Raw genomic sequence first — 18,793 nt, forward strand, 5'->3', positions numbered from 1 at the left:
CTCCTCACAGACAGTGGATGTCTTAAGGCTTAATTCCCTCACTGAACTTGGGTTTAGAAAGACTGCTTCGGGTTAACTATACCAATTTCCCCAGCTCTCCTTCCGTGACATGGTTTCCATGCACCTGGTCATATTGTCTGGCTGCCGCATCTTTTCTCCACCACTGGTTTGTGACTGTCAATCTTGAAGTGTAGCATACAATCTAGCTCTCCATAAATGCTGAGTATTCTTCTGAATAAATCAGTTTCTGAATATTAGGGCTTTGTGAGTGTGTGTGTGTGTGTGTGTGTGTGTGTGTGTGTGTGTGTGTGTGTGTTATTTATTTATTTATCTATCTGTCTATCCATCCACATAACACTGGATCCTCTGAAGGATATGCATTTATTTCTTTAACCTAACTCCAGGAATTAACATTTTAGTTCTATCAAGATAACTGAGTTTAAAATATATTATCATGTGAGGTATTAGTGGTTCACCCAAACATTGTGTTTATTTGGAATGCGTTAGCCCTTCTTTTCCCTGTGCCTGACCCTAAGCTATGAATAAATAAATACTCTTTGGATATAATTAGTTAACCTTTTGTTATCACCCCACCCCCATATTTCTTAATCTTATTTAAATCAGTGTCATAGGGTATTACTTGTTTGTTTGAAGTCAAGGCACACCTGCAGCATTTCTTACACATGCATACCCTCTAATAATGGAAAAATCGGGATCAAGGTTACTATGGTAATTCTGTCATTAGTAAAACTATATCCTTGGTTATCTCTACATTTTTTTTCTAAATGCTTGTAATGTGTTGCTAATAAAATCTAGAATTTTACTAGGGTAAGACATCAGGCTCATTGGTTTGTAATTTCCAGAAATTTACCTTTTAAAATTTTTTTTTTGTTTTTGAATCTCCTGTCTTTAGAGAGTTCTTTAGTTTTCTCTAAATTTTCAAAGATCACTGCTATTGTGATATGGCACTGACGTATATTATTCTGAGTAGTAAATGATGGATGTATTAGTCAGCTCAGCTGCCATAACAAAATACCATAGACTGGGTGGCTTAAACAACAGAAATGTTTTTTCTCACAGACTGGAGGCTAGAAGTCTCAGATGAAGGTCCAGCAGGGTCAGTTTCTGATGAGGACTCTCTTCCTGGCTTGCAGATGGCTGCCTTCTCACTGTGTCCTCACATTTGGTCAGGGAGGGGGGAATCTCTCTCTCCCTCTTCCTTGTCTTAGAATGCCATCAGTCTGATCAGGTTAGGGTCTCTCCCTTATCATCTCATTTAACTTTACCGCTTTGTGGTGGGGGGTGGTTAGGACTTTGACACGAATTGTGGGGTACACAATTAAGCGTCCCCAGCAGTGGACCCAGGGTCCAAACAGTCTTAGTCGTTGTGTTTACAGCCTTCTTTAGGTGCCATCTTACCCACCCTCAACCATAAACTGGATTTATTCTTGTTTTTCTGTGAAACGAAAGTATAGCTTTGATTTTTCTGTTCTTGCTGATGGAACATAAGTATTCCATACACTTTTCAGAAACTTAAAGGTATGCGTTGTGAATTCCAGTTGGAAATAATTAAGGCAAGCCTGGCATCTATAGTATGCTGTATTTGCCTAGTTTATCCAATTATAAATTCTTCATTTTGTTTTTAATTATTTTCTAGTACATCTATTTCCCAGGATGGTATTAGTGTTACTCCCTAAGTCACAAAATACCCTTCTTGAGGATGAAGATTGAGAATCCTGACAGTGTTTGTACTTTGTTCTCCACGATTCTGAGTATATATTCCTCTGTGTATCTTTTTCCCTATATTCCTTTTTCTTAATTGAAATATAATTTACAGTAAAATGCACAGACTTTAAGTGTGTAGTGTTGAGTTTTGGCAAATGTATACACCCATGTAACCTTTCTCCCAATCTAGATTTAGAAGATTCCATCACTCCAGCACGTTCCCTCATGTCCCTTTTCAGTCAGTCCCTCCTGTCCCCAGAGGCACCTCTCAATTGCCTGTTCTAGAATTGCCTGTTCTAGAATTTTATAAAAATGGAATCATACAGTATGTACTCTTAATGTCTTGACTTCTTTTGAGATTAGTCATATTGTTGTGTACATTAGTGGTTCATTTCTTTTTATTGCCGAGTAGTGTTTCCTGTATGGATGTACAACAGTTTATCTATTTACCTATAGGTGGACATTTACATTTCTTGTTTTTGGCTCTTATGAATAAATAAAATAAAAAATAAAATAAATAAAAACATTCTTAGATGGGTCTTGTTAAAATTTCTCTTGGGTAAATAGCTGGATTGGAATTGTGGGGTCACAGGGCAGGCCTCCATATGTCTTTACTTAGCTACTCAGCAGGTTGATAGATTGATGGGCGTCTCTCCAGTCTTTTGCCAGCCTTGCGCTGGTTCCCATATTTCAGCAGTTCTGATTACTTTTTATTTCAAAGGCTATGTGCAAATCATGAATAATACTATTTTGCTTAGTCTTCCTTGCTACTTTGCATAGTTAGTTATTTTAATCTTTTGAACAATCTTATGTACGTTAGGTTTTTTTGCTTCATAGCAGACTTGAGATGAGTGATGGACAGGTGCTCTTTCCCCTCTTTACTGATAAGAAAACCAAGGGTCAGTTTTACTAGACTTGAATAGTTATACCTTGTAAATGACAGAACTGAGGTGATTTGGTTCTGGTCCTTTTCATTTCATATGTAGTTTGTTGTTCATCTGCCAAAAATAGGATGATCACTGTAAGGAGAAAAATTTTGCTACGTTTAGTTCTGATTATATTGCTTAATATTGATGGCATACTGGATTCCTTTCGATTTTGCCATGAGTCCAGTTTATGGATGTTTTGTGACATTTTTCTTGTGCTTCTGGGAGACCAATCCCTTTGAATGATAAATTCTTAATTTGCCTTGTTAACACCAACTTTCCCACCAGGTAGCATCACAACAAAGACTTCTTCCCTCCCTCCCTCCCTCCCTCCCTCCTTCCCTCCCTCCCTCCCTCCCTCCTTCCCTCCCTCCCTCCCTCCCTCCCTCCCCTCCCCTCCCCTCCCCTCCCTCCCTCTCTTTCACTCTCTCTCTAATGAATTAGATCCTAGTGATTTTTCATTTTGTAAAATATAGCATGTGGAATACTTTGGGAAGTAGTATGTTTAAATTTTTTTATATTTAATGGCAAAGTGATAAATCTACTTTTTAAAGCTTTGAAAGTATAAATTAATTGTATCTCACCATCTAGAAAAGCAATATTAGTAATGAATGTTTTTGAAGGATATTTGTCAGTATTTCTTGTACATTTTGATAGAGACTGATTGTTGTGCCTTTAATTGGAGGATAGAGAAAGGGAATGTTTTATTTTGATGTATCTTGCATGGCTCTGAGTACTGCCTTTAGTTCAAGCTACTTTGTTTTCTGGCTTGTTTATAGCAGGTTCTGCCAGAACTATTTTTATTTTCTCAAGAAATTTTATTTCCTTCATGTGTGTACAATTTCTAAAGCTGTTAACTCATTTGTCTTGTATATCTTCATATGTTTTAGGAAGCAGTTCAGGTACTTTTGAAGCATTCTGCAGATGTTAACGCTCGAGACAAAAACTGGCAAACACCTTTACACATAGCGGCTGCTAATAAAGCTGTAAAGTGTGCGGAAGCTTTGGTCCCTCTGCTGAGTAATGTAAATGTGTCTGATCGAGCAGGGAGAACTGCACTGCATCATGCAGCTTTCAGTGGACACGGGGAGGTAAGTGGTATTCAGTTAGACAGTGATTCTCTCTCTCTGCGTGTGTGCCTGCCCCCCCATTATTAATGAACTTGCCTATTTTGCTCATTTTTATTTAATTTTGCCTTTTTCAAACCCTCAGACTTCTTTTCATGATAATTCATGATATATAGCTTTCTCAAATTTAGAAATTTATTTATCAGATACAGCCCCTGCACTTGAATTTCATGGTCAACCTGGGGAGATAAAGGACAACACTGCCAACTGTAACACAATGTGAAAAGTATGTTCTGTCATTGCAGGAAAAAATGTCTAGGAAGGTGGAACAGTTTCATTGTTCTCCCAGAAAGATGGTGACAAAGGAAGGTGGAGTGTAGAAAACCTTTTTTTTTTTTTGCGGTACACGGGCCTCTCACTGTTGTGGCCTCTCCCGTTGCAGAGCACAGGCTCCGGACACGCAGGCTTAGCGGCCATGGCTCATGGGCCCAGCCGCTTCGTGGCATGTGGGATCTTCCCGGACCGGGGCATGAACCCATGTCCCCTGCATCTGCAGGCGGACTCTCAACCACTGCGCCACCAGGGAAGCCCAAAAACATTTTCTTATAGTTTATTTTGAACATTTAGTCAAGAATTCTTTGATGACAGACCATCAAAAGAAAACAATTTAAGAAAATTAATATTTAGTTATCTTATGCAAGGAGTATTGGTTAATGTTAAGTGTGCCATAGCAAAGAGTGGGGTTTATGTATGTACATGGAAGACTTAGGAAAGAATGAGACTCAGAGTTAGAAGAACCTTTGAGGGCAGCTTGTCCAGTCCTCCATTTTTGTTGCAGACACAGAAACTCAAAGAAGTAAAAATGGTGGTCCTACTGTATAGCAGAGGGAACTATATTCAATATCAATTCTTTTCCTGTAGTAGAAAAGAATCTGGAAGAAACATATGTATATATAAAACTGAATCACTTTGCTATGTACCTGAAACATTGTAAATCAACTATACTTCAATTTTTTTTAAAAAAAGAGGTAAAGTGACATTCCCAAGATTCCATGGCTGAGGGTTAGTCACTGCAGTGCTGTTTTCACTGTTCTCGGCTTTTGCAACATAAAGAATTCTCGTCTCTGCTGCAGTTCAGGTCACTAGATGAGTCCCTTTTTGACATCTGGAATGCCCTTTCTAATGGGGAAACTATTGTAAATATGCTTGAACCTAATGGAAATGACTTTTTTGGTACATTATGAGGTAAGTAGACTGTGCAGTGACCTTCAGGTCTAATCATATTACGGACACTGCATCTGTGTTTGAATTAAATTTAAGAGGTTTCTGGGATCAGAATGTACTTTGAATTTTAATAACACTTTGGGCTATAAAAAGGAATAAAACCTGTTGTTAAATACTCTCCCTTTAGACTTTCCAGATTTGTGCTTAGTTGTTCATAAAATACCAGGACACAAAGTGGCATCTTTAAAAAGATGCTGATGCCTGACTTCAGTAACCACCATAGTGAAACCTTTTTTCGTATATTGTCCTGTTGTTTATTAAATTATGTTAAAGCATCTTCAGTATATAGTCTCATCTTTCCTTTCTACAGATGCAGAAATTCAGTGCCAGAGAGCTTGAGATGAGTAGTTTTCACGATGGATATTCATGAACAGTTCTGCTTCTGAATGTTGATGAAACTGTGTTTATTTTTATTCCAGATGGTGAAACTACTCTTGTCTAGAGGTGCCAATATTAATGCTTTTGACAAGAAAGATAGACGTGCTATCCACTGGGCAGCATATATGGGTATGTGTATTTTAAATTTATTTTTTGACATTAAGTATTAAGGAAAAGTTGGACATTTCGTTCTTGCATTTGGTATAACATGTCTTTTGGGGTAGTGAGAAGTTGCACCATATCTGAGTTTGCCGCCCAAGTGGAACCAGCCTGGGAGTCAGGGGAGGTTTGCCAGGACAGGAGTACATTAGGTCCAGTTCTCCTGAAAGCTGTTTAAAATTAATTGTTTACTTTTAAAGGGAGAGATGTCCTAGACACAAGTTTGGGATACAGAGTTTAGATTGGTGTTTACTAAAAGCCCATTCTCATACCCATCCTGAACCCATCCTTGTTTGTATGGGAATATTAAGGTAGAAGTTGTGAAGATGTATTAAGAAGCCTGTTATCTTGTGCCAAGCACTGTGTTAAATAGGCATATCACGTTTGATTTCTACCACAGTAAGAAACTGAGGTTTAGATATCAGCTTTTCTGCTTTTAACATTCTTGAGGGAATTCCCTGGCAGTCCAGTGGTTAGGACTTCTCGCCTTCACTGCCGAGGGTGTGGGTTCCATCCCTGGTCGGGGAACTAAGATCCCACAAGCTGTTCAGTGTGACCAAACAAAGAAAAAAAAGGATTCTTGAAAAGTCTTAGGATCTGCACAGTTGCAGTTTGAAACTAACAGAGCTCATGGGAAAATGGTCCTGGGGCAGACTGCTTAAAACCTACGCAACTCCACGAGCAGAGCACTAACGAAAGCATTAATGGGTTTTTGAGGTAACTGGGACAGCCAGGGAGGAGAAAAGTCAGGCTTCCACAGGATACTTTAAAACGCACAGAAAGAACAGAGCAGAGATGCTGGCCTGCGGGCGCTAAGACCACGCAGGTTGAAGTGTATCTCAAACCTGCTGCAAACCTTGCAAGTCCCGTTGGGCTAGGCTGTGCCTCTGGAAGGAAGCCATGGGTGGGGCATCTTACAATAGAGCTGAAGAACTCCTTTCTTTGCAGCCATGGAGCTCAGGGCTTTTTCTTTTCCTCCCAACAGTCTATTCTGCTTCTGCTCTTCTTGCTCCTCTGACTTAGGAAAAATTACATGGACTGACGGACCACATAGTGCTGGTCTCATTCCCATGTGCCTCTCATACTGACTACAGAGACAGTCTAGCCCCTCTTCTCACAGGCATAGCTTATCCTCACTACTCCCTGCCTTTGCTTTTGTCTTTTCCTAGCTCTCACTTAAAATTCGAAGGTTGATAGAAGATTATTAATTTTAAAAACTATATAAAATTGTAAAATACAAAAATGTAAGAAACCAAATGAACTCAAACCAGTTGACGGTAACCCCAAGGTCCAGGAAAATCCTTTGCCCATCATGGAAATAACTCTTGGACTCTTGGTGTTTCTCTCACACCAAAGGTTTGTGCCTCCAGTTATGTCATGGGCACTTTTCTTCTGTTAACTGAAGGTAAAACATCCAGAAGCAAGTCTCCTGTGGTGTCCTAAAGTGCCCTCCTCACAGCCTGTAGGTTTTCTGTATTTTAAGTCTTGGGGATTTTTCTGAATATTCTGGAATAGCTTATTCTTGACAGCTCAGGAACAGATAGTCTGTGATTTTAAACTATATACCTTATATTAAAAGGTTCACACATTAAGCAGAGGGTGTCAGGCCTTTTATCTCCAAAGAATTAAACTTGGCTAAACAGCTGTTTTCATAAAATTGAAGGCCAAGGAATTTTGTGGGTTGCCTCTAATTGAGCTCCCAGAGTAGCTGGGTGTGTATATCTCAGAGGCCCTTGGATGGCTTTGTTTTCCTTGATCTACTAAATGTCATTTTTCAGGCCAATTGTGGATTGTAAAAGATATTCTGTATTTCTTGGACCTCATAGTCCATTTAATTTTTGAGCATAAACATTCAGAGATTCATAATTTTCCTTTCCCTGTCTCTTCCTTCCTTTAAGCTTGGAAAAAGAGGAGTATTGACACACAGTTTCTAAAACCATTCAGTTGTTTTAGGTGTTCAGGATTAAAAAGGAGCTAAATATATGAAAGTAGGGAGTTACTGCCTGGTCTCTTAAGACAGGCCTTAAGTCCAGGTCATTGACACCTCTAGAGAATCTGCCAATATTAGCCTAAGAGACATTACATTATTGCATTACATGTCTTCTTGTAATTTATTTCTCACAGGCTTCTGTATTTGCCCTGGCCTTCTGTCCCCTGGTTGAGGCTACCCTTACTTTTCTGTTAGGTTCTACCTCTTATACTTCTGCTACGATTGAATCCTCTGTTTATGTTCCCCAGCCCCACCTCTGTCCCCAAATGAACTGATCATTTTTCCCTCCCTACGCTGTGTTTGCTCCTACCATGAACCTTCATTAAGAATCCATTTACTGTTACTGATGAACCTAGTTACAGGGCAGGAATAAAGAGGTAGACATAGAAAATGGACTTGAGGACATGGGGTGGGAGGGCGAAGCTGGGGCGAAGTGAGAGTAGCATCGACATATATACACTACCGAATGCAGAATAGTTGGCTGGTGGGAAGCAGCAGCATAGCACAGGGAGATCAGCTCGGTGCTTTGAGATGACCTAGAAGGGTAGGATAGGGAGGGTGGGAGGGAGGCTCAAGAGGGAGGGGATATGGGGGCATGTGTATGCATGTGGCTGATTCACTTTGGTGTACAACAGAAACTAACAGTATTGTGAAGCAATTATACTCCAATAAAGATCTGTTTAAAAAAAAATCCATTTACTCATTCATCTTTTCTGTTGCCTTCAGTGCTTTTAGCAATATCCAGTCACTTTTTGCCTCAAAGTACCTTACTGTGGTGACTTTGACATAGAGGGTACTAAATAAATATTAATTACCTTGATAAGCAACTCATTACATTAATTCTTCTTAAAGCAATGCATAATTTGAGTTGATGTGAAATGGTGTTTTTCTTCTTACTTTCCTTTCCATAAAAACTTGTGAGCATAGCTCATTTTACTTTTATTAATACATTCATGAACAAAAGAAAAATGTAGGGAATTTTCCAAATTCCTGACAGATAATGATTACATTTATCAAATTCACGTTGCATGGATATAATTTTTTTAAAGGAGTTATTGACTACAGAATTATGTATGGCATGCATGTCTGCTGGATGCTGTCTTCTAAAAATACACCCATATGAATTGAATGAAATCTAGTCTCCTTGGTAGCATCGTTCTATAAATTGATAAGGAAAACACATATGTATTCTGGCTAGGTTCCACCTTGCTAGAACAATATCATTTATTTCACTCTAGAACTTTCTTCCCTTTTTTCTTTTAAATAGGTCACCCCAAACTGGCTATGGAAAGACCCCTTCTTCATGTTTTCAGTGGTCCGTTAAAGGAATTTTTACATATTTCAGAAATGTGATTAAATAAATATTTGTCAATTTTAAGATTGTAAATTTCCCTATGCATGGCACCTTTTAAAAATAGGGCTTTATCGGTCTCAGGAAAAGTTCACACTTCCTGGAATCTACATAATTAATATGATCTAAGTCATTTACTTAGAATGATGTGTTGGTTTTGGATAGTTTTTCCATTATGTTTGTATAATGGGCCTTCTAGTCTTAAAAATCAGGAGAATTTGTTTCTTTTTGGCATATTTAGTGAATAATATGTATTTGCCCGGTTTAAAAAAGCTATATTTATGCGTGAGCCTCCTGGGCATTATAAGTCCTGGTTTTTAATACATTACAGTAAACCCAAGTAGTTGTCTTTCTAGAGCCATAGATCAGAGAGTAATGTGTAGTGAGAGATCTTTTGTACCAGTTAGTGCTCTTATATGATAGTCACATTTAATTTGGCATCTAATGATTTGACAGATATTCTTTTGATTTTTTCCTAAAAATATAGTAGATATTTTTCATATTGAAATGGGGAAAAAATAGCTGAATGTATCCACTTTAATTGATAATTTATATATATGAACAACTATATCTACTTGATTCTTTATGCATCTTGTAGACTCCTTTTTTCAAGGGGGCAAGGCACTATGTTTGAAAGTCTCATTTTTATAGTTATTTACTTTATATACTCCTTCCCTATGAGGGGTATTAAAAATGGCATCATTAGCAACTCGTTTAATGTAACATATTTATTAGGTACCTATTTTGTTTGAAATACACCAAGAAGTAGAACATAAGAGCCTATGATATTTGCCTTTAAAGATATATATATTTGGGAACTTAATACATAAAAGTAATTAAAGAGTTTGTTAAATAATGATTCAAGTTTAAGATACATCACAAAGTATTATTATGTATGCTTATTAGATAGTATTTACAGGTACACTGTGCTTTTGGCCACGTAATTCTAGGCAACTAGAAGCCTTAAAAAGACTTCTAGGGAAGATAGGAACTGACATGACCTTCTTCGAGGATTAGTAACAACGATTAGAAAGAAACGTCCAAGCAGAACATTCTGTACAACGTAGGAATCAGTCCCATGAACAAAGGCACAGAGGTGGAAAGGCTTTTGGGAGGAGGAGAAAGTACTGTATAATCTAATGTGACAAGAAGTGAGGAGATAAGAAAGGAGAACAGCGGTTCTCCCTCCTTCCACCTGGCCTCCTTATGTGGTTGGGTAGGGCCTGAGACTAGTTCTGCCTAATGAAAGTAGCATCCCCTGTGGACCAGAGCATTTAATTGCTGGTGTGAGACTGTAGTCTGTTCCCCTTTCTGGCACAGTGACCAAGCTGCCTTCAAATCGTGTGTCAGCTCCATGAATCTGGATCCTTGCGTGACTGAGCAGAGCCCTCTGGCCAAGCTATCATAATGCTAAAGAGAAATAAAACACTAATTGTTTAAGCCACTGAGATTTGGGAGTTGGTTGTTAACCACAGCATGTATAACCTAGCCCAGGGGTCCTCATCCCCCAGAACCGGGCCACACAGCAAAAGATGAGCCGCAGGCAAGCCAGCCAAGTTTCATCTGCCGCTCAGCATCCCCCGCATAGGGCTGAACCATCCCCCCCATCACTCACATTACCGCCTGAACCATTCCCCCCCGAACCATTCCCGCCCCACCCCCGCCACGTGGAAAAATTGTCTCCCATGAACCCGGTCCCTGTTGCCAAAAAGTTTGGGGACTGCTGACCTAGCCTATCCTGATTGTTAAGGCATCTGGTGGAAATAATAAAGGAAAAGAAGTTTTTAGCTGCATGTTCTAAAGACCTGACATTTTTTAAGAAATAAGCCCAAGTCACTCCCAGATTTCCACATAAAAGAAGATTCTACAACATAAACTAATGTCTTACATTAGACATGAAAAGCTAACTTAAGAATTGGAGAATGTATTGAAACAACCTTGGAAACAACAAGATCTAGGTAAAAGGATTGCAGGGTTATCATTGGATAAAATAATTAAATGTATTATTTTCAATTATTAGTTACCTCTATCAGCATTTATCAAAATTATCCTGAATTCTTATTTTTTTCTTCTATCATCTCTCTGGTTATAATGTGATTAATTGGTGACTTGTCATGCATTATCTAGTTAATTTGTATTGTATTTTTACCTGTCTTTAAAGATATTCAGGATTGTATTTCATGTTTTCCATACACTCATCTTCTTGTTTTTTTCTTCATAAACACATTTTCAGGTCACATTGAAGTAGTGAAATTACTTGTGGCACACGGAGCTGAAGTGACATGCAAGGACAAGAAGTCTTACACACCTCTCCACGCAGCAGCCTCTAGTGGGATGATCAGCGTGGTCAAGTACCTTCTTGATCTTGGGGTTGATGTAAGCAGTACAGAAGAATGGAGCATTTTGTGTGTTTGTGATTTTGTTGTTGGCAGAAGTTATTTCAAATTTAAAAGATGATTTCTTACAATAAGATTTTTGTCTTTTAATAGTTTTATGTTTATAGTCCTTCACATAATATACAGTGCACTGATGTCTGACCAAGCCATGAAGTTAGTCAAATGTATTAAGAGGTAAAATATATTCCAAAGGTGAACGGTTGATTGACAGAAGTTTTTCTTTTCCATCACATTCTAGGCCCTGTAGCTTCATTTCAGCTATGGAAACCAGCAGATCAGACATATTTGGATTATTTTCCTAAGTGGCTGGGTTATTGTTAGTATTATTTGCCCAGTTTGTCTAATATTTCCTTTAAATGACCGTAGCTGTTCACATTACAGGATATTGGCCAGAGGCAGGCAGGAAAACTAGAGGCTTCTGGCCCATTAGCTGCAAGTGTTCCTTACTGTATGATCTCTTTGGTTCAGAGGGGTTGCTCCTTCATCTGAATATATTTGATTACGGAACTGGGATAGCTAAGAATACCTGGAACTCCCACAGTCCATCCTTTAGGCACAGTTCTGACAAACTCATCTGGTCTTTAAAACACAGATGAAAAAGCAGCCAGGTAGAAGGAGAGAGGGAGGTAGTTTAGATCAGCTGCAAAGACAGAAAGATAGGTGGTAATCTGGTTGGACAAAGAATACGTGGCAGAACTGTGGAGCTGGATAGCCTATTAATTTAATTTAAGAACTTTGTGAAGCACTTAGTTATTGAAAATGTAGGGATCAAAAATTCAAACACATTGTTAGGTAGAAGCTTGTAGAGTGCAAACAGGTGAAAGTTTTATTTCAACTCAGCAGTTCCTAGCTCTGTTTCAACAGAGTGACATAATGCCTTAAGAGACCCTTGATCTAGATAAATGAGATAGCCTTGTTTCTGATCACTGTTTCAAGTCCATTCTGGTGCAATTTTTAAAGCTTATGTTATTGACAGCAAAATTATAAACTCTGGTGAGAGTGTTCTTCAGAAAAAGTGGTCAGACTTAGAGCCATTTAGTGACATGTGGCCTCCAATTGCATGACTTAGTTTCCTAGAGCTGAAGTGAGTGACTTAAAACAATAAATTTAATCTCTCAAAGTTTTGGAAGCTCCGAGGGAGAATCTTTTCTGTGTCCGCCAGCTTTTGGTGATGAAATCTAGATAACCTGACTAAAGTTAAGTGTTGCTTTTTCACTTCCTCTAATTTCTGTTACCAGAGATGTGAGAAAAGAAAATGTTAAATAAAGTTGTGATAAGTTGGGGCCAACCACAAGGTTAGAGGGCACAGTCTCCACACAGGACTGACTTCAGTTTTGATGATTCACTAGAAGGACTCCAGAAACTCACTGCAAGCTATTATACTCACAGTTATGGTTTATTATGCAGAAAAGATACAAATTAACATCAGCCAAAGGAAGAGACACACAAGGCAGAGTCTAAGAGTATTCTAAACACAAAGCTTCCATTGGCCTCTCCTTACAGAGTTAGGACTCCTTACTCTCCCAGCATCAGAACGTGACATATGCACATAGTATTGCTAACCAGAGAAGCACTCCTGAGCTTTGTTTTCAGAGTTTTATTGGGCCTCCACTACATAGGCATGATTGATTGATCAAAATTGCTCATATGGTTGATTTCAGTCTCCAAGTCCACTGATACCAGCGGACCCAAAGCCCCTCCCCTCCATCACATGGTTGGTTTATGTGGTGTGGTTGGCCCTGCCCTAAAGACCCGCTGTGCCTGCTCCTGCTCTCAGGTCCAGGGTAGCCAGCTCCCACCCTGGACAAGGACACAGCTGTCAGGTGTGCCATAGATGACCTCCCAGAAGACAGGAGCGAAAGTACAATTCTTTACCACAGAAAAGTTATGTAAACTTTAAAATATTCATCCAATATATTTTTTAAGAAATAGAAAGGAAACTTCAGTTACATGAATTATTTCTCAATGTTGACTATATTTTTTGAGCATATTCATTTTGGTAAAATGTCAGTATGTAGGCTGGAAAATATCTAAAGCCCAAGTTTGTTGCAAAAATGAATTAAATAGAAAAGGATGTCAGTCATTTTTAAAAAAATCTTTCTCTCTACTAATCACCAACTTTATTAATCTTTTGTCACTGTAAATAGCAGAAAATATGCGTGTTTTTCAATATGTGTCAGAATTTTCAGTTTGTGTTCATTTTTCATGATTCTTAGAATTAATTCTGTGGTTGTCCCTTCCCTAGAATGCTTTTAAAAATATATTATTTGTTTTCATTTTCCTAAAATATCTCTTGGAATCATTCAGTTTTGTCATGAAGTAGACATCGTATATATGAGTTATGTTCCCTGAAGCTACAAAATCGTTTGACACCAAAATGTTGTTATGTTCATTTTTTTATTGAAGTTTAAGATTATAAGCCATATCTGTGTATTTATCCCTGTTTGTTTCTCACTTTAATAATTAGATTTCAACCACAGTGTTGCTAAAATAGCTCACAGCAATAATTAGGAAGACTGCTTTAAGATTGACAATTTTTTTCTTCCAATAGATGAATGAACCAAATGCCTATGGAAATACACCTCTTCATGTAGCCTGCTACAATGGACAAGATGTTGTCGTGAATGAACTTATAGACTGTGGTGCTAATGTAAATCAAAAGAATGAAAAAGGGTTTACTCCTTTGCACTTTGCTGCTGCATCAACACATGGAGCATTGTGTTTAGAGCTTCTAGTAGGCAATGGGGCCGATGTCAATATGAAGGTATGAAGTAATATCAGAATCCCTATCTAGTATTTAGGAGTTCACTGTAGTATCAGTAGCTACTAAAAAGGAGTGAATTACTGATAACACACAGATGAATCTTAAAAATACTATGCTGAGTGAAAGCGTTACACAAGAATATATTCACTATTTCCATTTATATAAGGTTTTAGAACAGACAAAATTCCAGTTATATGGGGTTCCATACGCTATAGTTGGGGAAATAAAAAAAAAGAGAGAACAATTGTTGCCTCTGGGAGGAGAGACTGATGAAAAGGGGGCGTGGGGGAACTTTCTCTGTGGTGGTAATGTCCTGTATTTTGACAACTTTGTTATATAAATAAGTGTTAGTCAAAACTCATCAGGTGGTACATTTTTTGTATGTCTCATTGCATGTAAATGTTCCCGTAGAAGGTTACAAATCAAACAAATACTGAACCCTAGTTAATGATATGCATACCAAAGTGTTTAGAGGTAATAGGTAATGATATCAGCAGCTGACTTTAAAAAGCATCACTTAGGGACTTTCCTGGCGGTCCAGTGGTTAAGACTGCACGCTTCCACTGCAGGGGGCACAGGTTTGATCCCTAGTCTTGCATGCCACGCGGTGTGGCCTACCCCCCCCCCCAAAAAAAAAGCATCACTTAATTGCACGGGTGGGTAGAGAGATGGATGTATGATAATGCTCACATAGTAAAATGTTAGTGGTAGACTCTAGGTGGTAGGTATATGGGTGTTCACTGTAATATTCTTTCAACTTTTCTGTTTTGAAATTTTTCACAGTGTTAGAAAAATTAGAAGACTGATACAGTGTTTTACATATAAGAATAGTTGCTTTTTGGTTTTTTGGTCATTCACTTCCAAGAGTGAACATTTAAATTTAAAAATATGTGAAAATTCTGGAGCCAAAATATACGTACTTTACTGCATAATTCTTTGGAAATGCACCTGCAACCACAGTTTTGAACATAACTACTTCATAATGTGTAATCATCATTTTATATTTTCCAAGATGCTTTCACTGATTGCTTCTGTATTAATTTATTAATTCATTCTTTGAGCACTTGCCAAACCATGTCTTGTGGTGTAAAGAAAAGAAAACCACAAACAAAATTGAACCGTTTAGGATTAGTAAAAACATTTAAGCTTCAAATGTTTTCAGAGCTTTCATTGCATAAAATTTCAGCTTCTTTTGTAGGTGTGATGAGCCAGTGTCTTTCAGACTGGTAGAGAAAGGAGTCCATTTTCTTACCTGTCTAACTTTAGAAAATCCTTTAACGATGCCACTGACCCACTCTGACAGCTGTAGCAGCAGCAAGCCTATCTATAATTAGGTCGTTGCTCTAAATTGCCCCTTGCCAGCTAAAGGACAAAATTTATACATATCAACTTATGGAAGGAAAGGGCATGAGCTATCATAAAGAACTCCTTTCTGGTTAAAATGTCTCTTTTACGAATATACATTTAAAGCTTTCAGTTCTCAATCAAATCACCAACTAAACTAAAGTTTTATTTTTAATAATTTAAATAACTTCTAAATATTTACTGATAAGTTCAAACTGCTTATTTTGATTTGAAGAATTCCTGCTGTTTGGATAATCAGTGCCTAGAAAAAATATCAGAATTCTTGTGGGGGTGGGAAGTTAGTTACTTGTTTCCTCAAAAGCCTAGTAATATTTTTTAATGAAGAGTTTTTCAAAATAAAAACTTTGAAATTATCTTCATATTCTTCAAACGAAAAGATCTCATCAAGTAGTTTTAGTCTCTGTGAGACCCCTTTATGATAAAGGGGCTGTAGTTAAAATTATCTTTGTTAAATATTAAGTATCATGAAATAAGAGGCTTACCTATATCATTAACTATTATGCATTTTTTAGTTTATATGGGGCTGGGTAAAAATTAGGCTTTCTATTTTATACAGTGCCATTTAGACATGACTGTTTACTATAATTTGAAGATAATTAATCACTTGCTTCATGTCATTGCCTACGTAGCTGACTCTAGTACCTATGATTATTTTTAAGTCTGTATTTTCTTTTGAAATGTTGAGATGAGAATCAGTTCTACAAGAGGGTCACTTGTAGTATAATGCTTAGCAGTGGTTTTATTTGAAGTTACCTCCCTAATGATTTAGAAAATTCAGTGGTAGATTTTACACATGACAAGGGAATGTTTTAGCAAAACAGTTAAGATGTGGTGGTTAAGTAGATTTGAAGACAACAGACCATGATGCTGGTTTAAAAATAGATTTCATAAAAGTTGCTTTAATTTTGTCTAAGGACGTATGACATCCTGCTGATGTGCAGTTGCCCAGTTATCTTACTGCCGAGTTCCATTGAAACACACTGCCTAAGTTGTTGATGACTTCTGAGGTACCGTCCAACTGACATTATGTAAAAATTGTTGATAGCAGTGAGTTTTCAACGCATAAGAATTTGCATTCATTCAAGAATATATCTTCGTTCCTGACACTATGTTTCCTGTATTTGTCAAATCGATGCTTATCGAATTATTGTTTGACTAACAAGTTAAGGCTTTGACATTTGCCTTGGAGGAAAAATATTATATTTGTTGACCCTAAAGTTCTCCTTATCAAGGCACCTTTCTCCTTCATCTTTTCCTCCCATTCCATTCTCTATTTTGATTTTTCTGTCCTTGATCAGGTTGTGGATGACTAGAATTGGAATGTGAACTTAGATTTGTAATTATTCAGTTTATAAGTTTTTTAATTGGTTGTCCTACAGAATACTACATAGAAGTAAAATGAATGGGTTTTTTTACATATTTATTAGAGTATAATTGCTTTACAATGGTGTTTTAGTTTCTGCTTTATAACAGAATGAATCAGTTATACATATACATATGTTCCCATATCTCTTCCTTCTTGCATCTCCCTCCCTCCCACCCTCCCTACCCCACCCCTCCAGGCAGTCACAAAGCACCGAGCTGATCTCCCTGTGCTATGCGGCTGCTTCCCACTAGCTATCTACCTTACATTTGGTAATGTATATATGTCCATGCCTTTCTGTCGCTTTGACACAGCTCACCCTTCCCCCTCCCCATATCCTCAAGTCCGTTCTCTAGTAGGTCTGTGTCTTTATTCCTGTCTTACCCCTAGGTTCTTCATGACATTTTTCTTTTCTTAAATTCCATATATATGTGTTAGCATACGGTATTTGTCTTTCTCTTTTCTGACTTACGTCACTCTGTATGACAGACTCTAGGTCCATCCACCTCATTACAAATAGCTCAATTTTGTTTCTTTTTATGACTGAGTAATATTCCATTGTGTATATGTGCCACATCTTCTTTATCCATTCATCCGCTGATGGACACTTAGGTTGTTTCCATCTCTGGGCTATTGTAAATAGAGCTGCAATGAACATTTTGGTATATGACTCTTCTTGAATTATGGTTTTCTCAGGGTATATGCCCAGTAGTGGGATTGTTGGGTCATATGGTAGTTCTATTTGTAGTTTTTTAAGGAACCTCCATACTGTTCTCCATAGTGGCTGTACCAATTCACATTCCCACCAGCAGTGCAAGAGTGTTCCCTTTTCTCCACACCCTCTCCAGCATTTATTGTTTCTAGATTTTTTGATGATGGCCATTCTGACTGGTGTGAGATGGTATCTCATTGTAGTTTTGATTTCCATTTCTGTAATGATTAATGATGTTGAGCATTCTTTTATGTGTTTGTTGACAGTCTGTATATCTTCTTTGGAGAAACGTCTATTTAGGTCTCCTGCCTATTTTTGGATTGGATTGTTTGTTTTTTTGTTATTGAGCTGCATGAGCTGCTTAAAATTTTTGGAGATTAATCCTTTGTCAGTTGCTTCATTTGCAGAGATTTTCTCCCATTCTGAGGGTTGTCTTTTGGTCTTGTTTATGGTTTCCTTTGCTGTGCAAAAGCTTTGAAGTTTCATTAGGTCCCATTTGTTTATTTTTATTTCCATTTCTCTAGGAGGTGGGTCAAAAAGGATCTTGCTGTGATTTATGTCATAGAGTGTTCTGCCTATGTTTTCCTCTAAGAGTTTGATAGTTTCTGGCCTTACATTTCGGTCTTTAATCCATTTTGAGCTTATTTTTGTGTATGGTGTTAGGGAGTGATCTAATCTCATACTTTTACATGTACCTGTCCAGTTTTCCCAGCACCACTTACTGAAGAGGCTGTCCTTTCTCCACTGTACATTCCTGCCTCCTTTATCAAAGACAGGGTGACCATATGTGCATGGGTTTATCTCTGGGCTTTCTATCCTGTTCCATGGATCTATCTTTCTGTTTTTGTGCCAGTACCATACTGTCTTGATTACTGTAGCTTTGTAGTCTAGTCTGAAGTCAGGGAGCGTGATTCCTCAAGCTCCGTTTTTCTTTCTCAAGATTGCTTTGGCTGTTCGGGGTCTTTTGTGTTTCCATACGAATTGTGAAATTTTTTGTTCTAGTTCTGTGAAAAATGCCAGTGGTAGTTTGGTAGGGATTGCATTGAATCTGTAGATTGCTTTGGGTAGTAGAGTCATTTTCACAATGTTGATTCTTCCAATCCAAGAACATGGTATATCTCTCCATCTATTTGTATCATCTTTAATTTCTTTCATCAGTGTCTTATAATTTTCTGCATACAGGTCTTTTGTCTCCTTATGTAGGTTTATTCCTAGGTATTTTATTCTTTTTGTTGCAGTGGTAAATGGGAGTGTTTTCTTGATTTCACTTTCAGATTTTTCATCATTAGTGTATAGGAATGCCAGAGATTTCT

At 37.8% G+C, this 18,793-nt stretch overlaps 1 protein-coding gene across 6 annotated transcripts in view; it reads left to right on the forward strand.

The window, feature by feature from the left end:
• ANKRD28 (ankyrin repeat domain 28) overlaps positions 1–18,793 on the forward strand; it is a 185,265-nt gene that overhangs the window by 120,452 nt on the left and 46,020 nt on the right. For all 6 annotated transcript variants that reach the window (XM_067737405.1, XM_067737409.1, XM_067737408.1 and 3 more), the window contains 4 exons: positions 3,542–3,742; positions 5,422–5,509; positions 11,114–11,256; positions 13,828–14,040. In XM_067737405.1, coding sequence (XP_067593506.1) covers positions 3,542–3,742; positions 5,422–5,509; positions 11,114–11,256; positions 13,828–14,040 — 645 coding nt within the window. The remainder of the gene's footprint in view (positions 1–3,541; positions 3,743–5,421; positions 5,510–11,113; positions 11,257–13,827; positions 14,041–18,793) is intronic.

This window comes from Pseudorca crassidens, chromosome 5, assembly GCF_039906515.1.
Source record: "Pseudorca crassidens isolate mPseCra1 chromosome 5, mPseCra1.hap1, whole genome shotgun sequence".
Taxonomy (NCBI): domain Eukaryota; kingdom Metazoa; phylum Chordata; class Mammalia; order Artiodactyla; family Delphinidae; genus Pseudorca; species Pseudorca crassidens.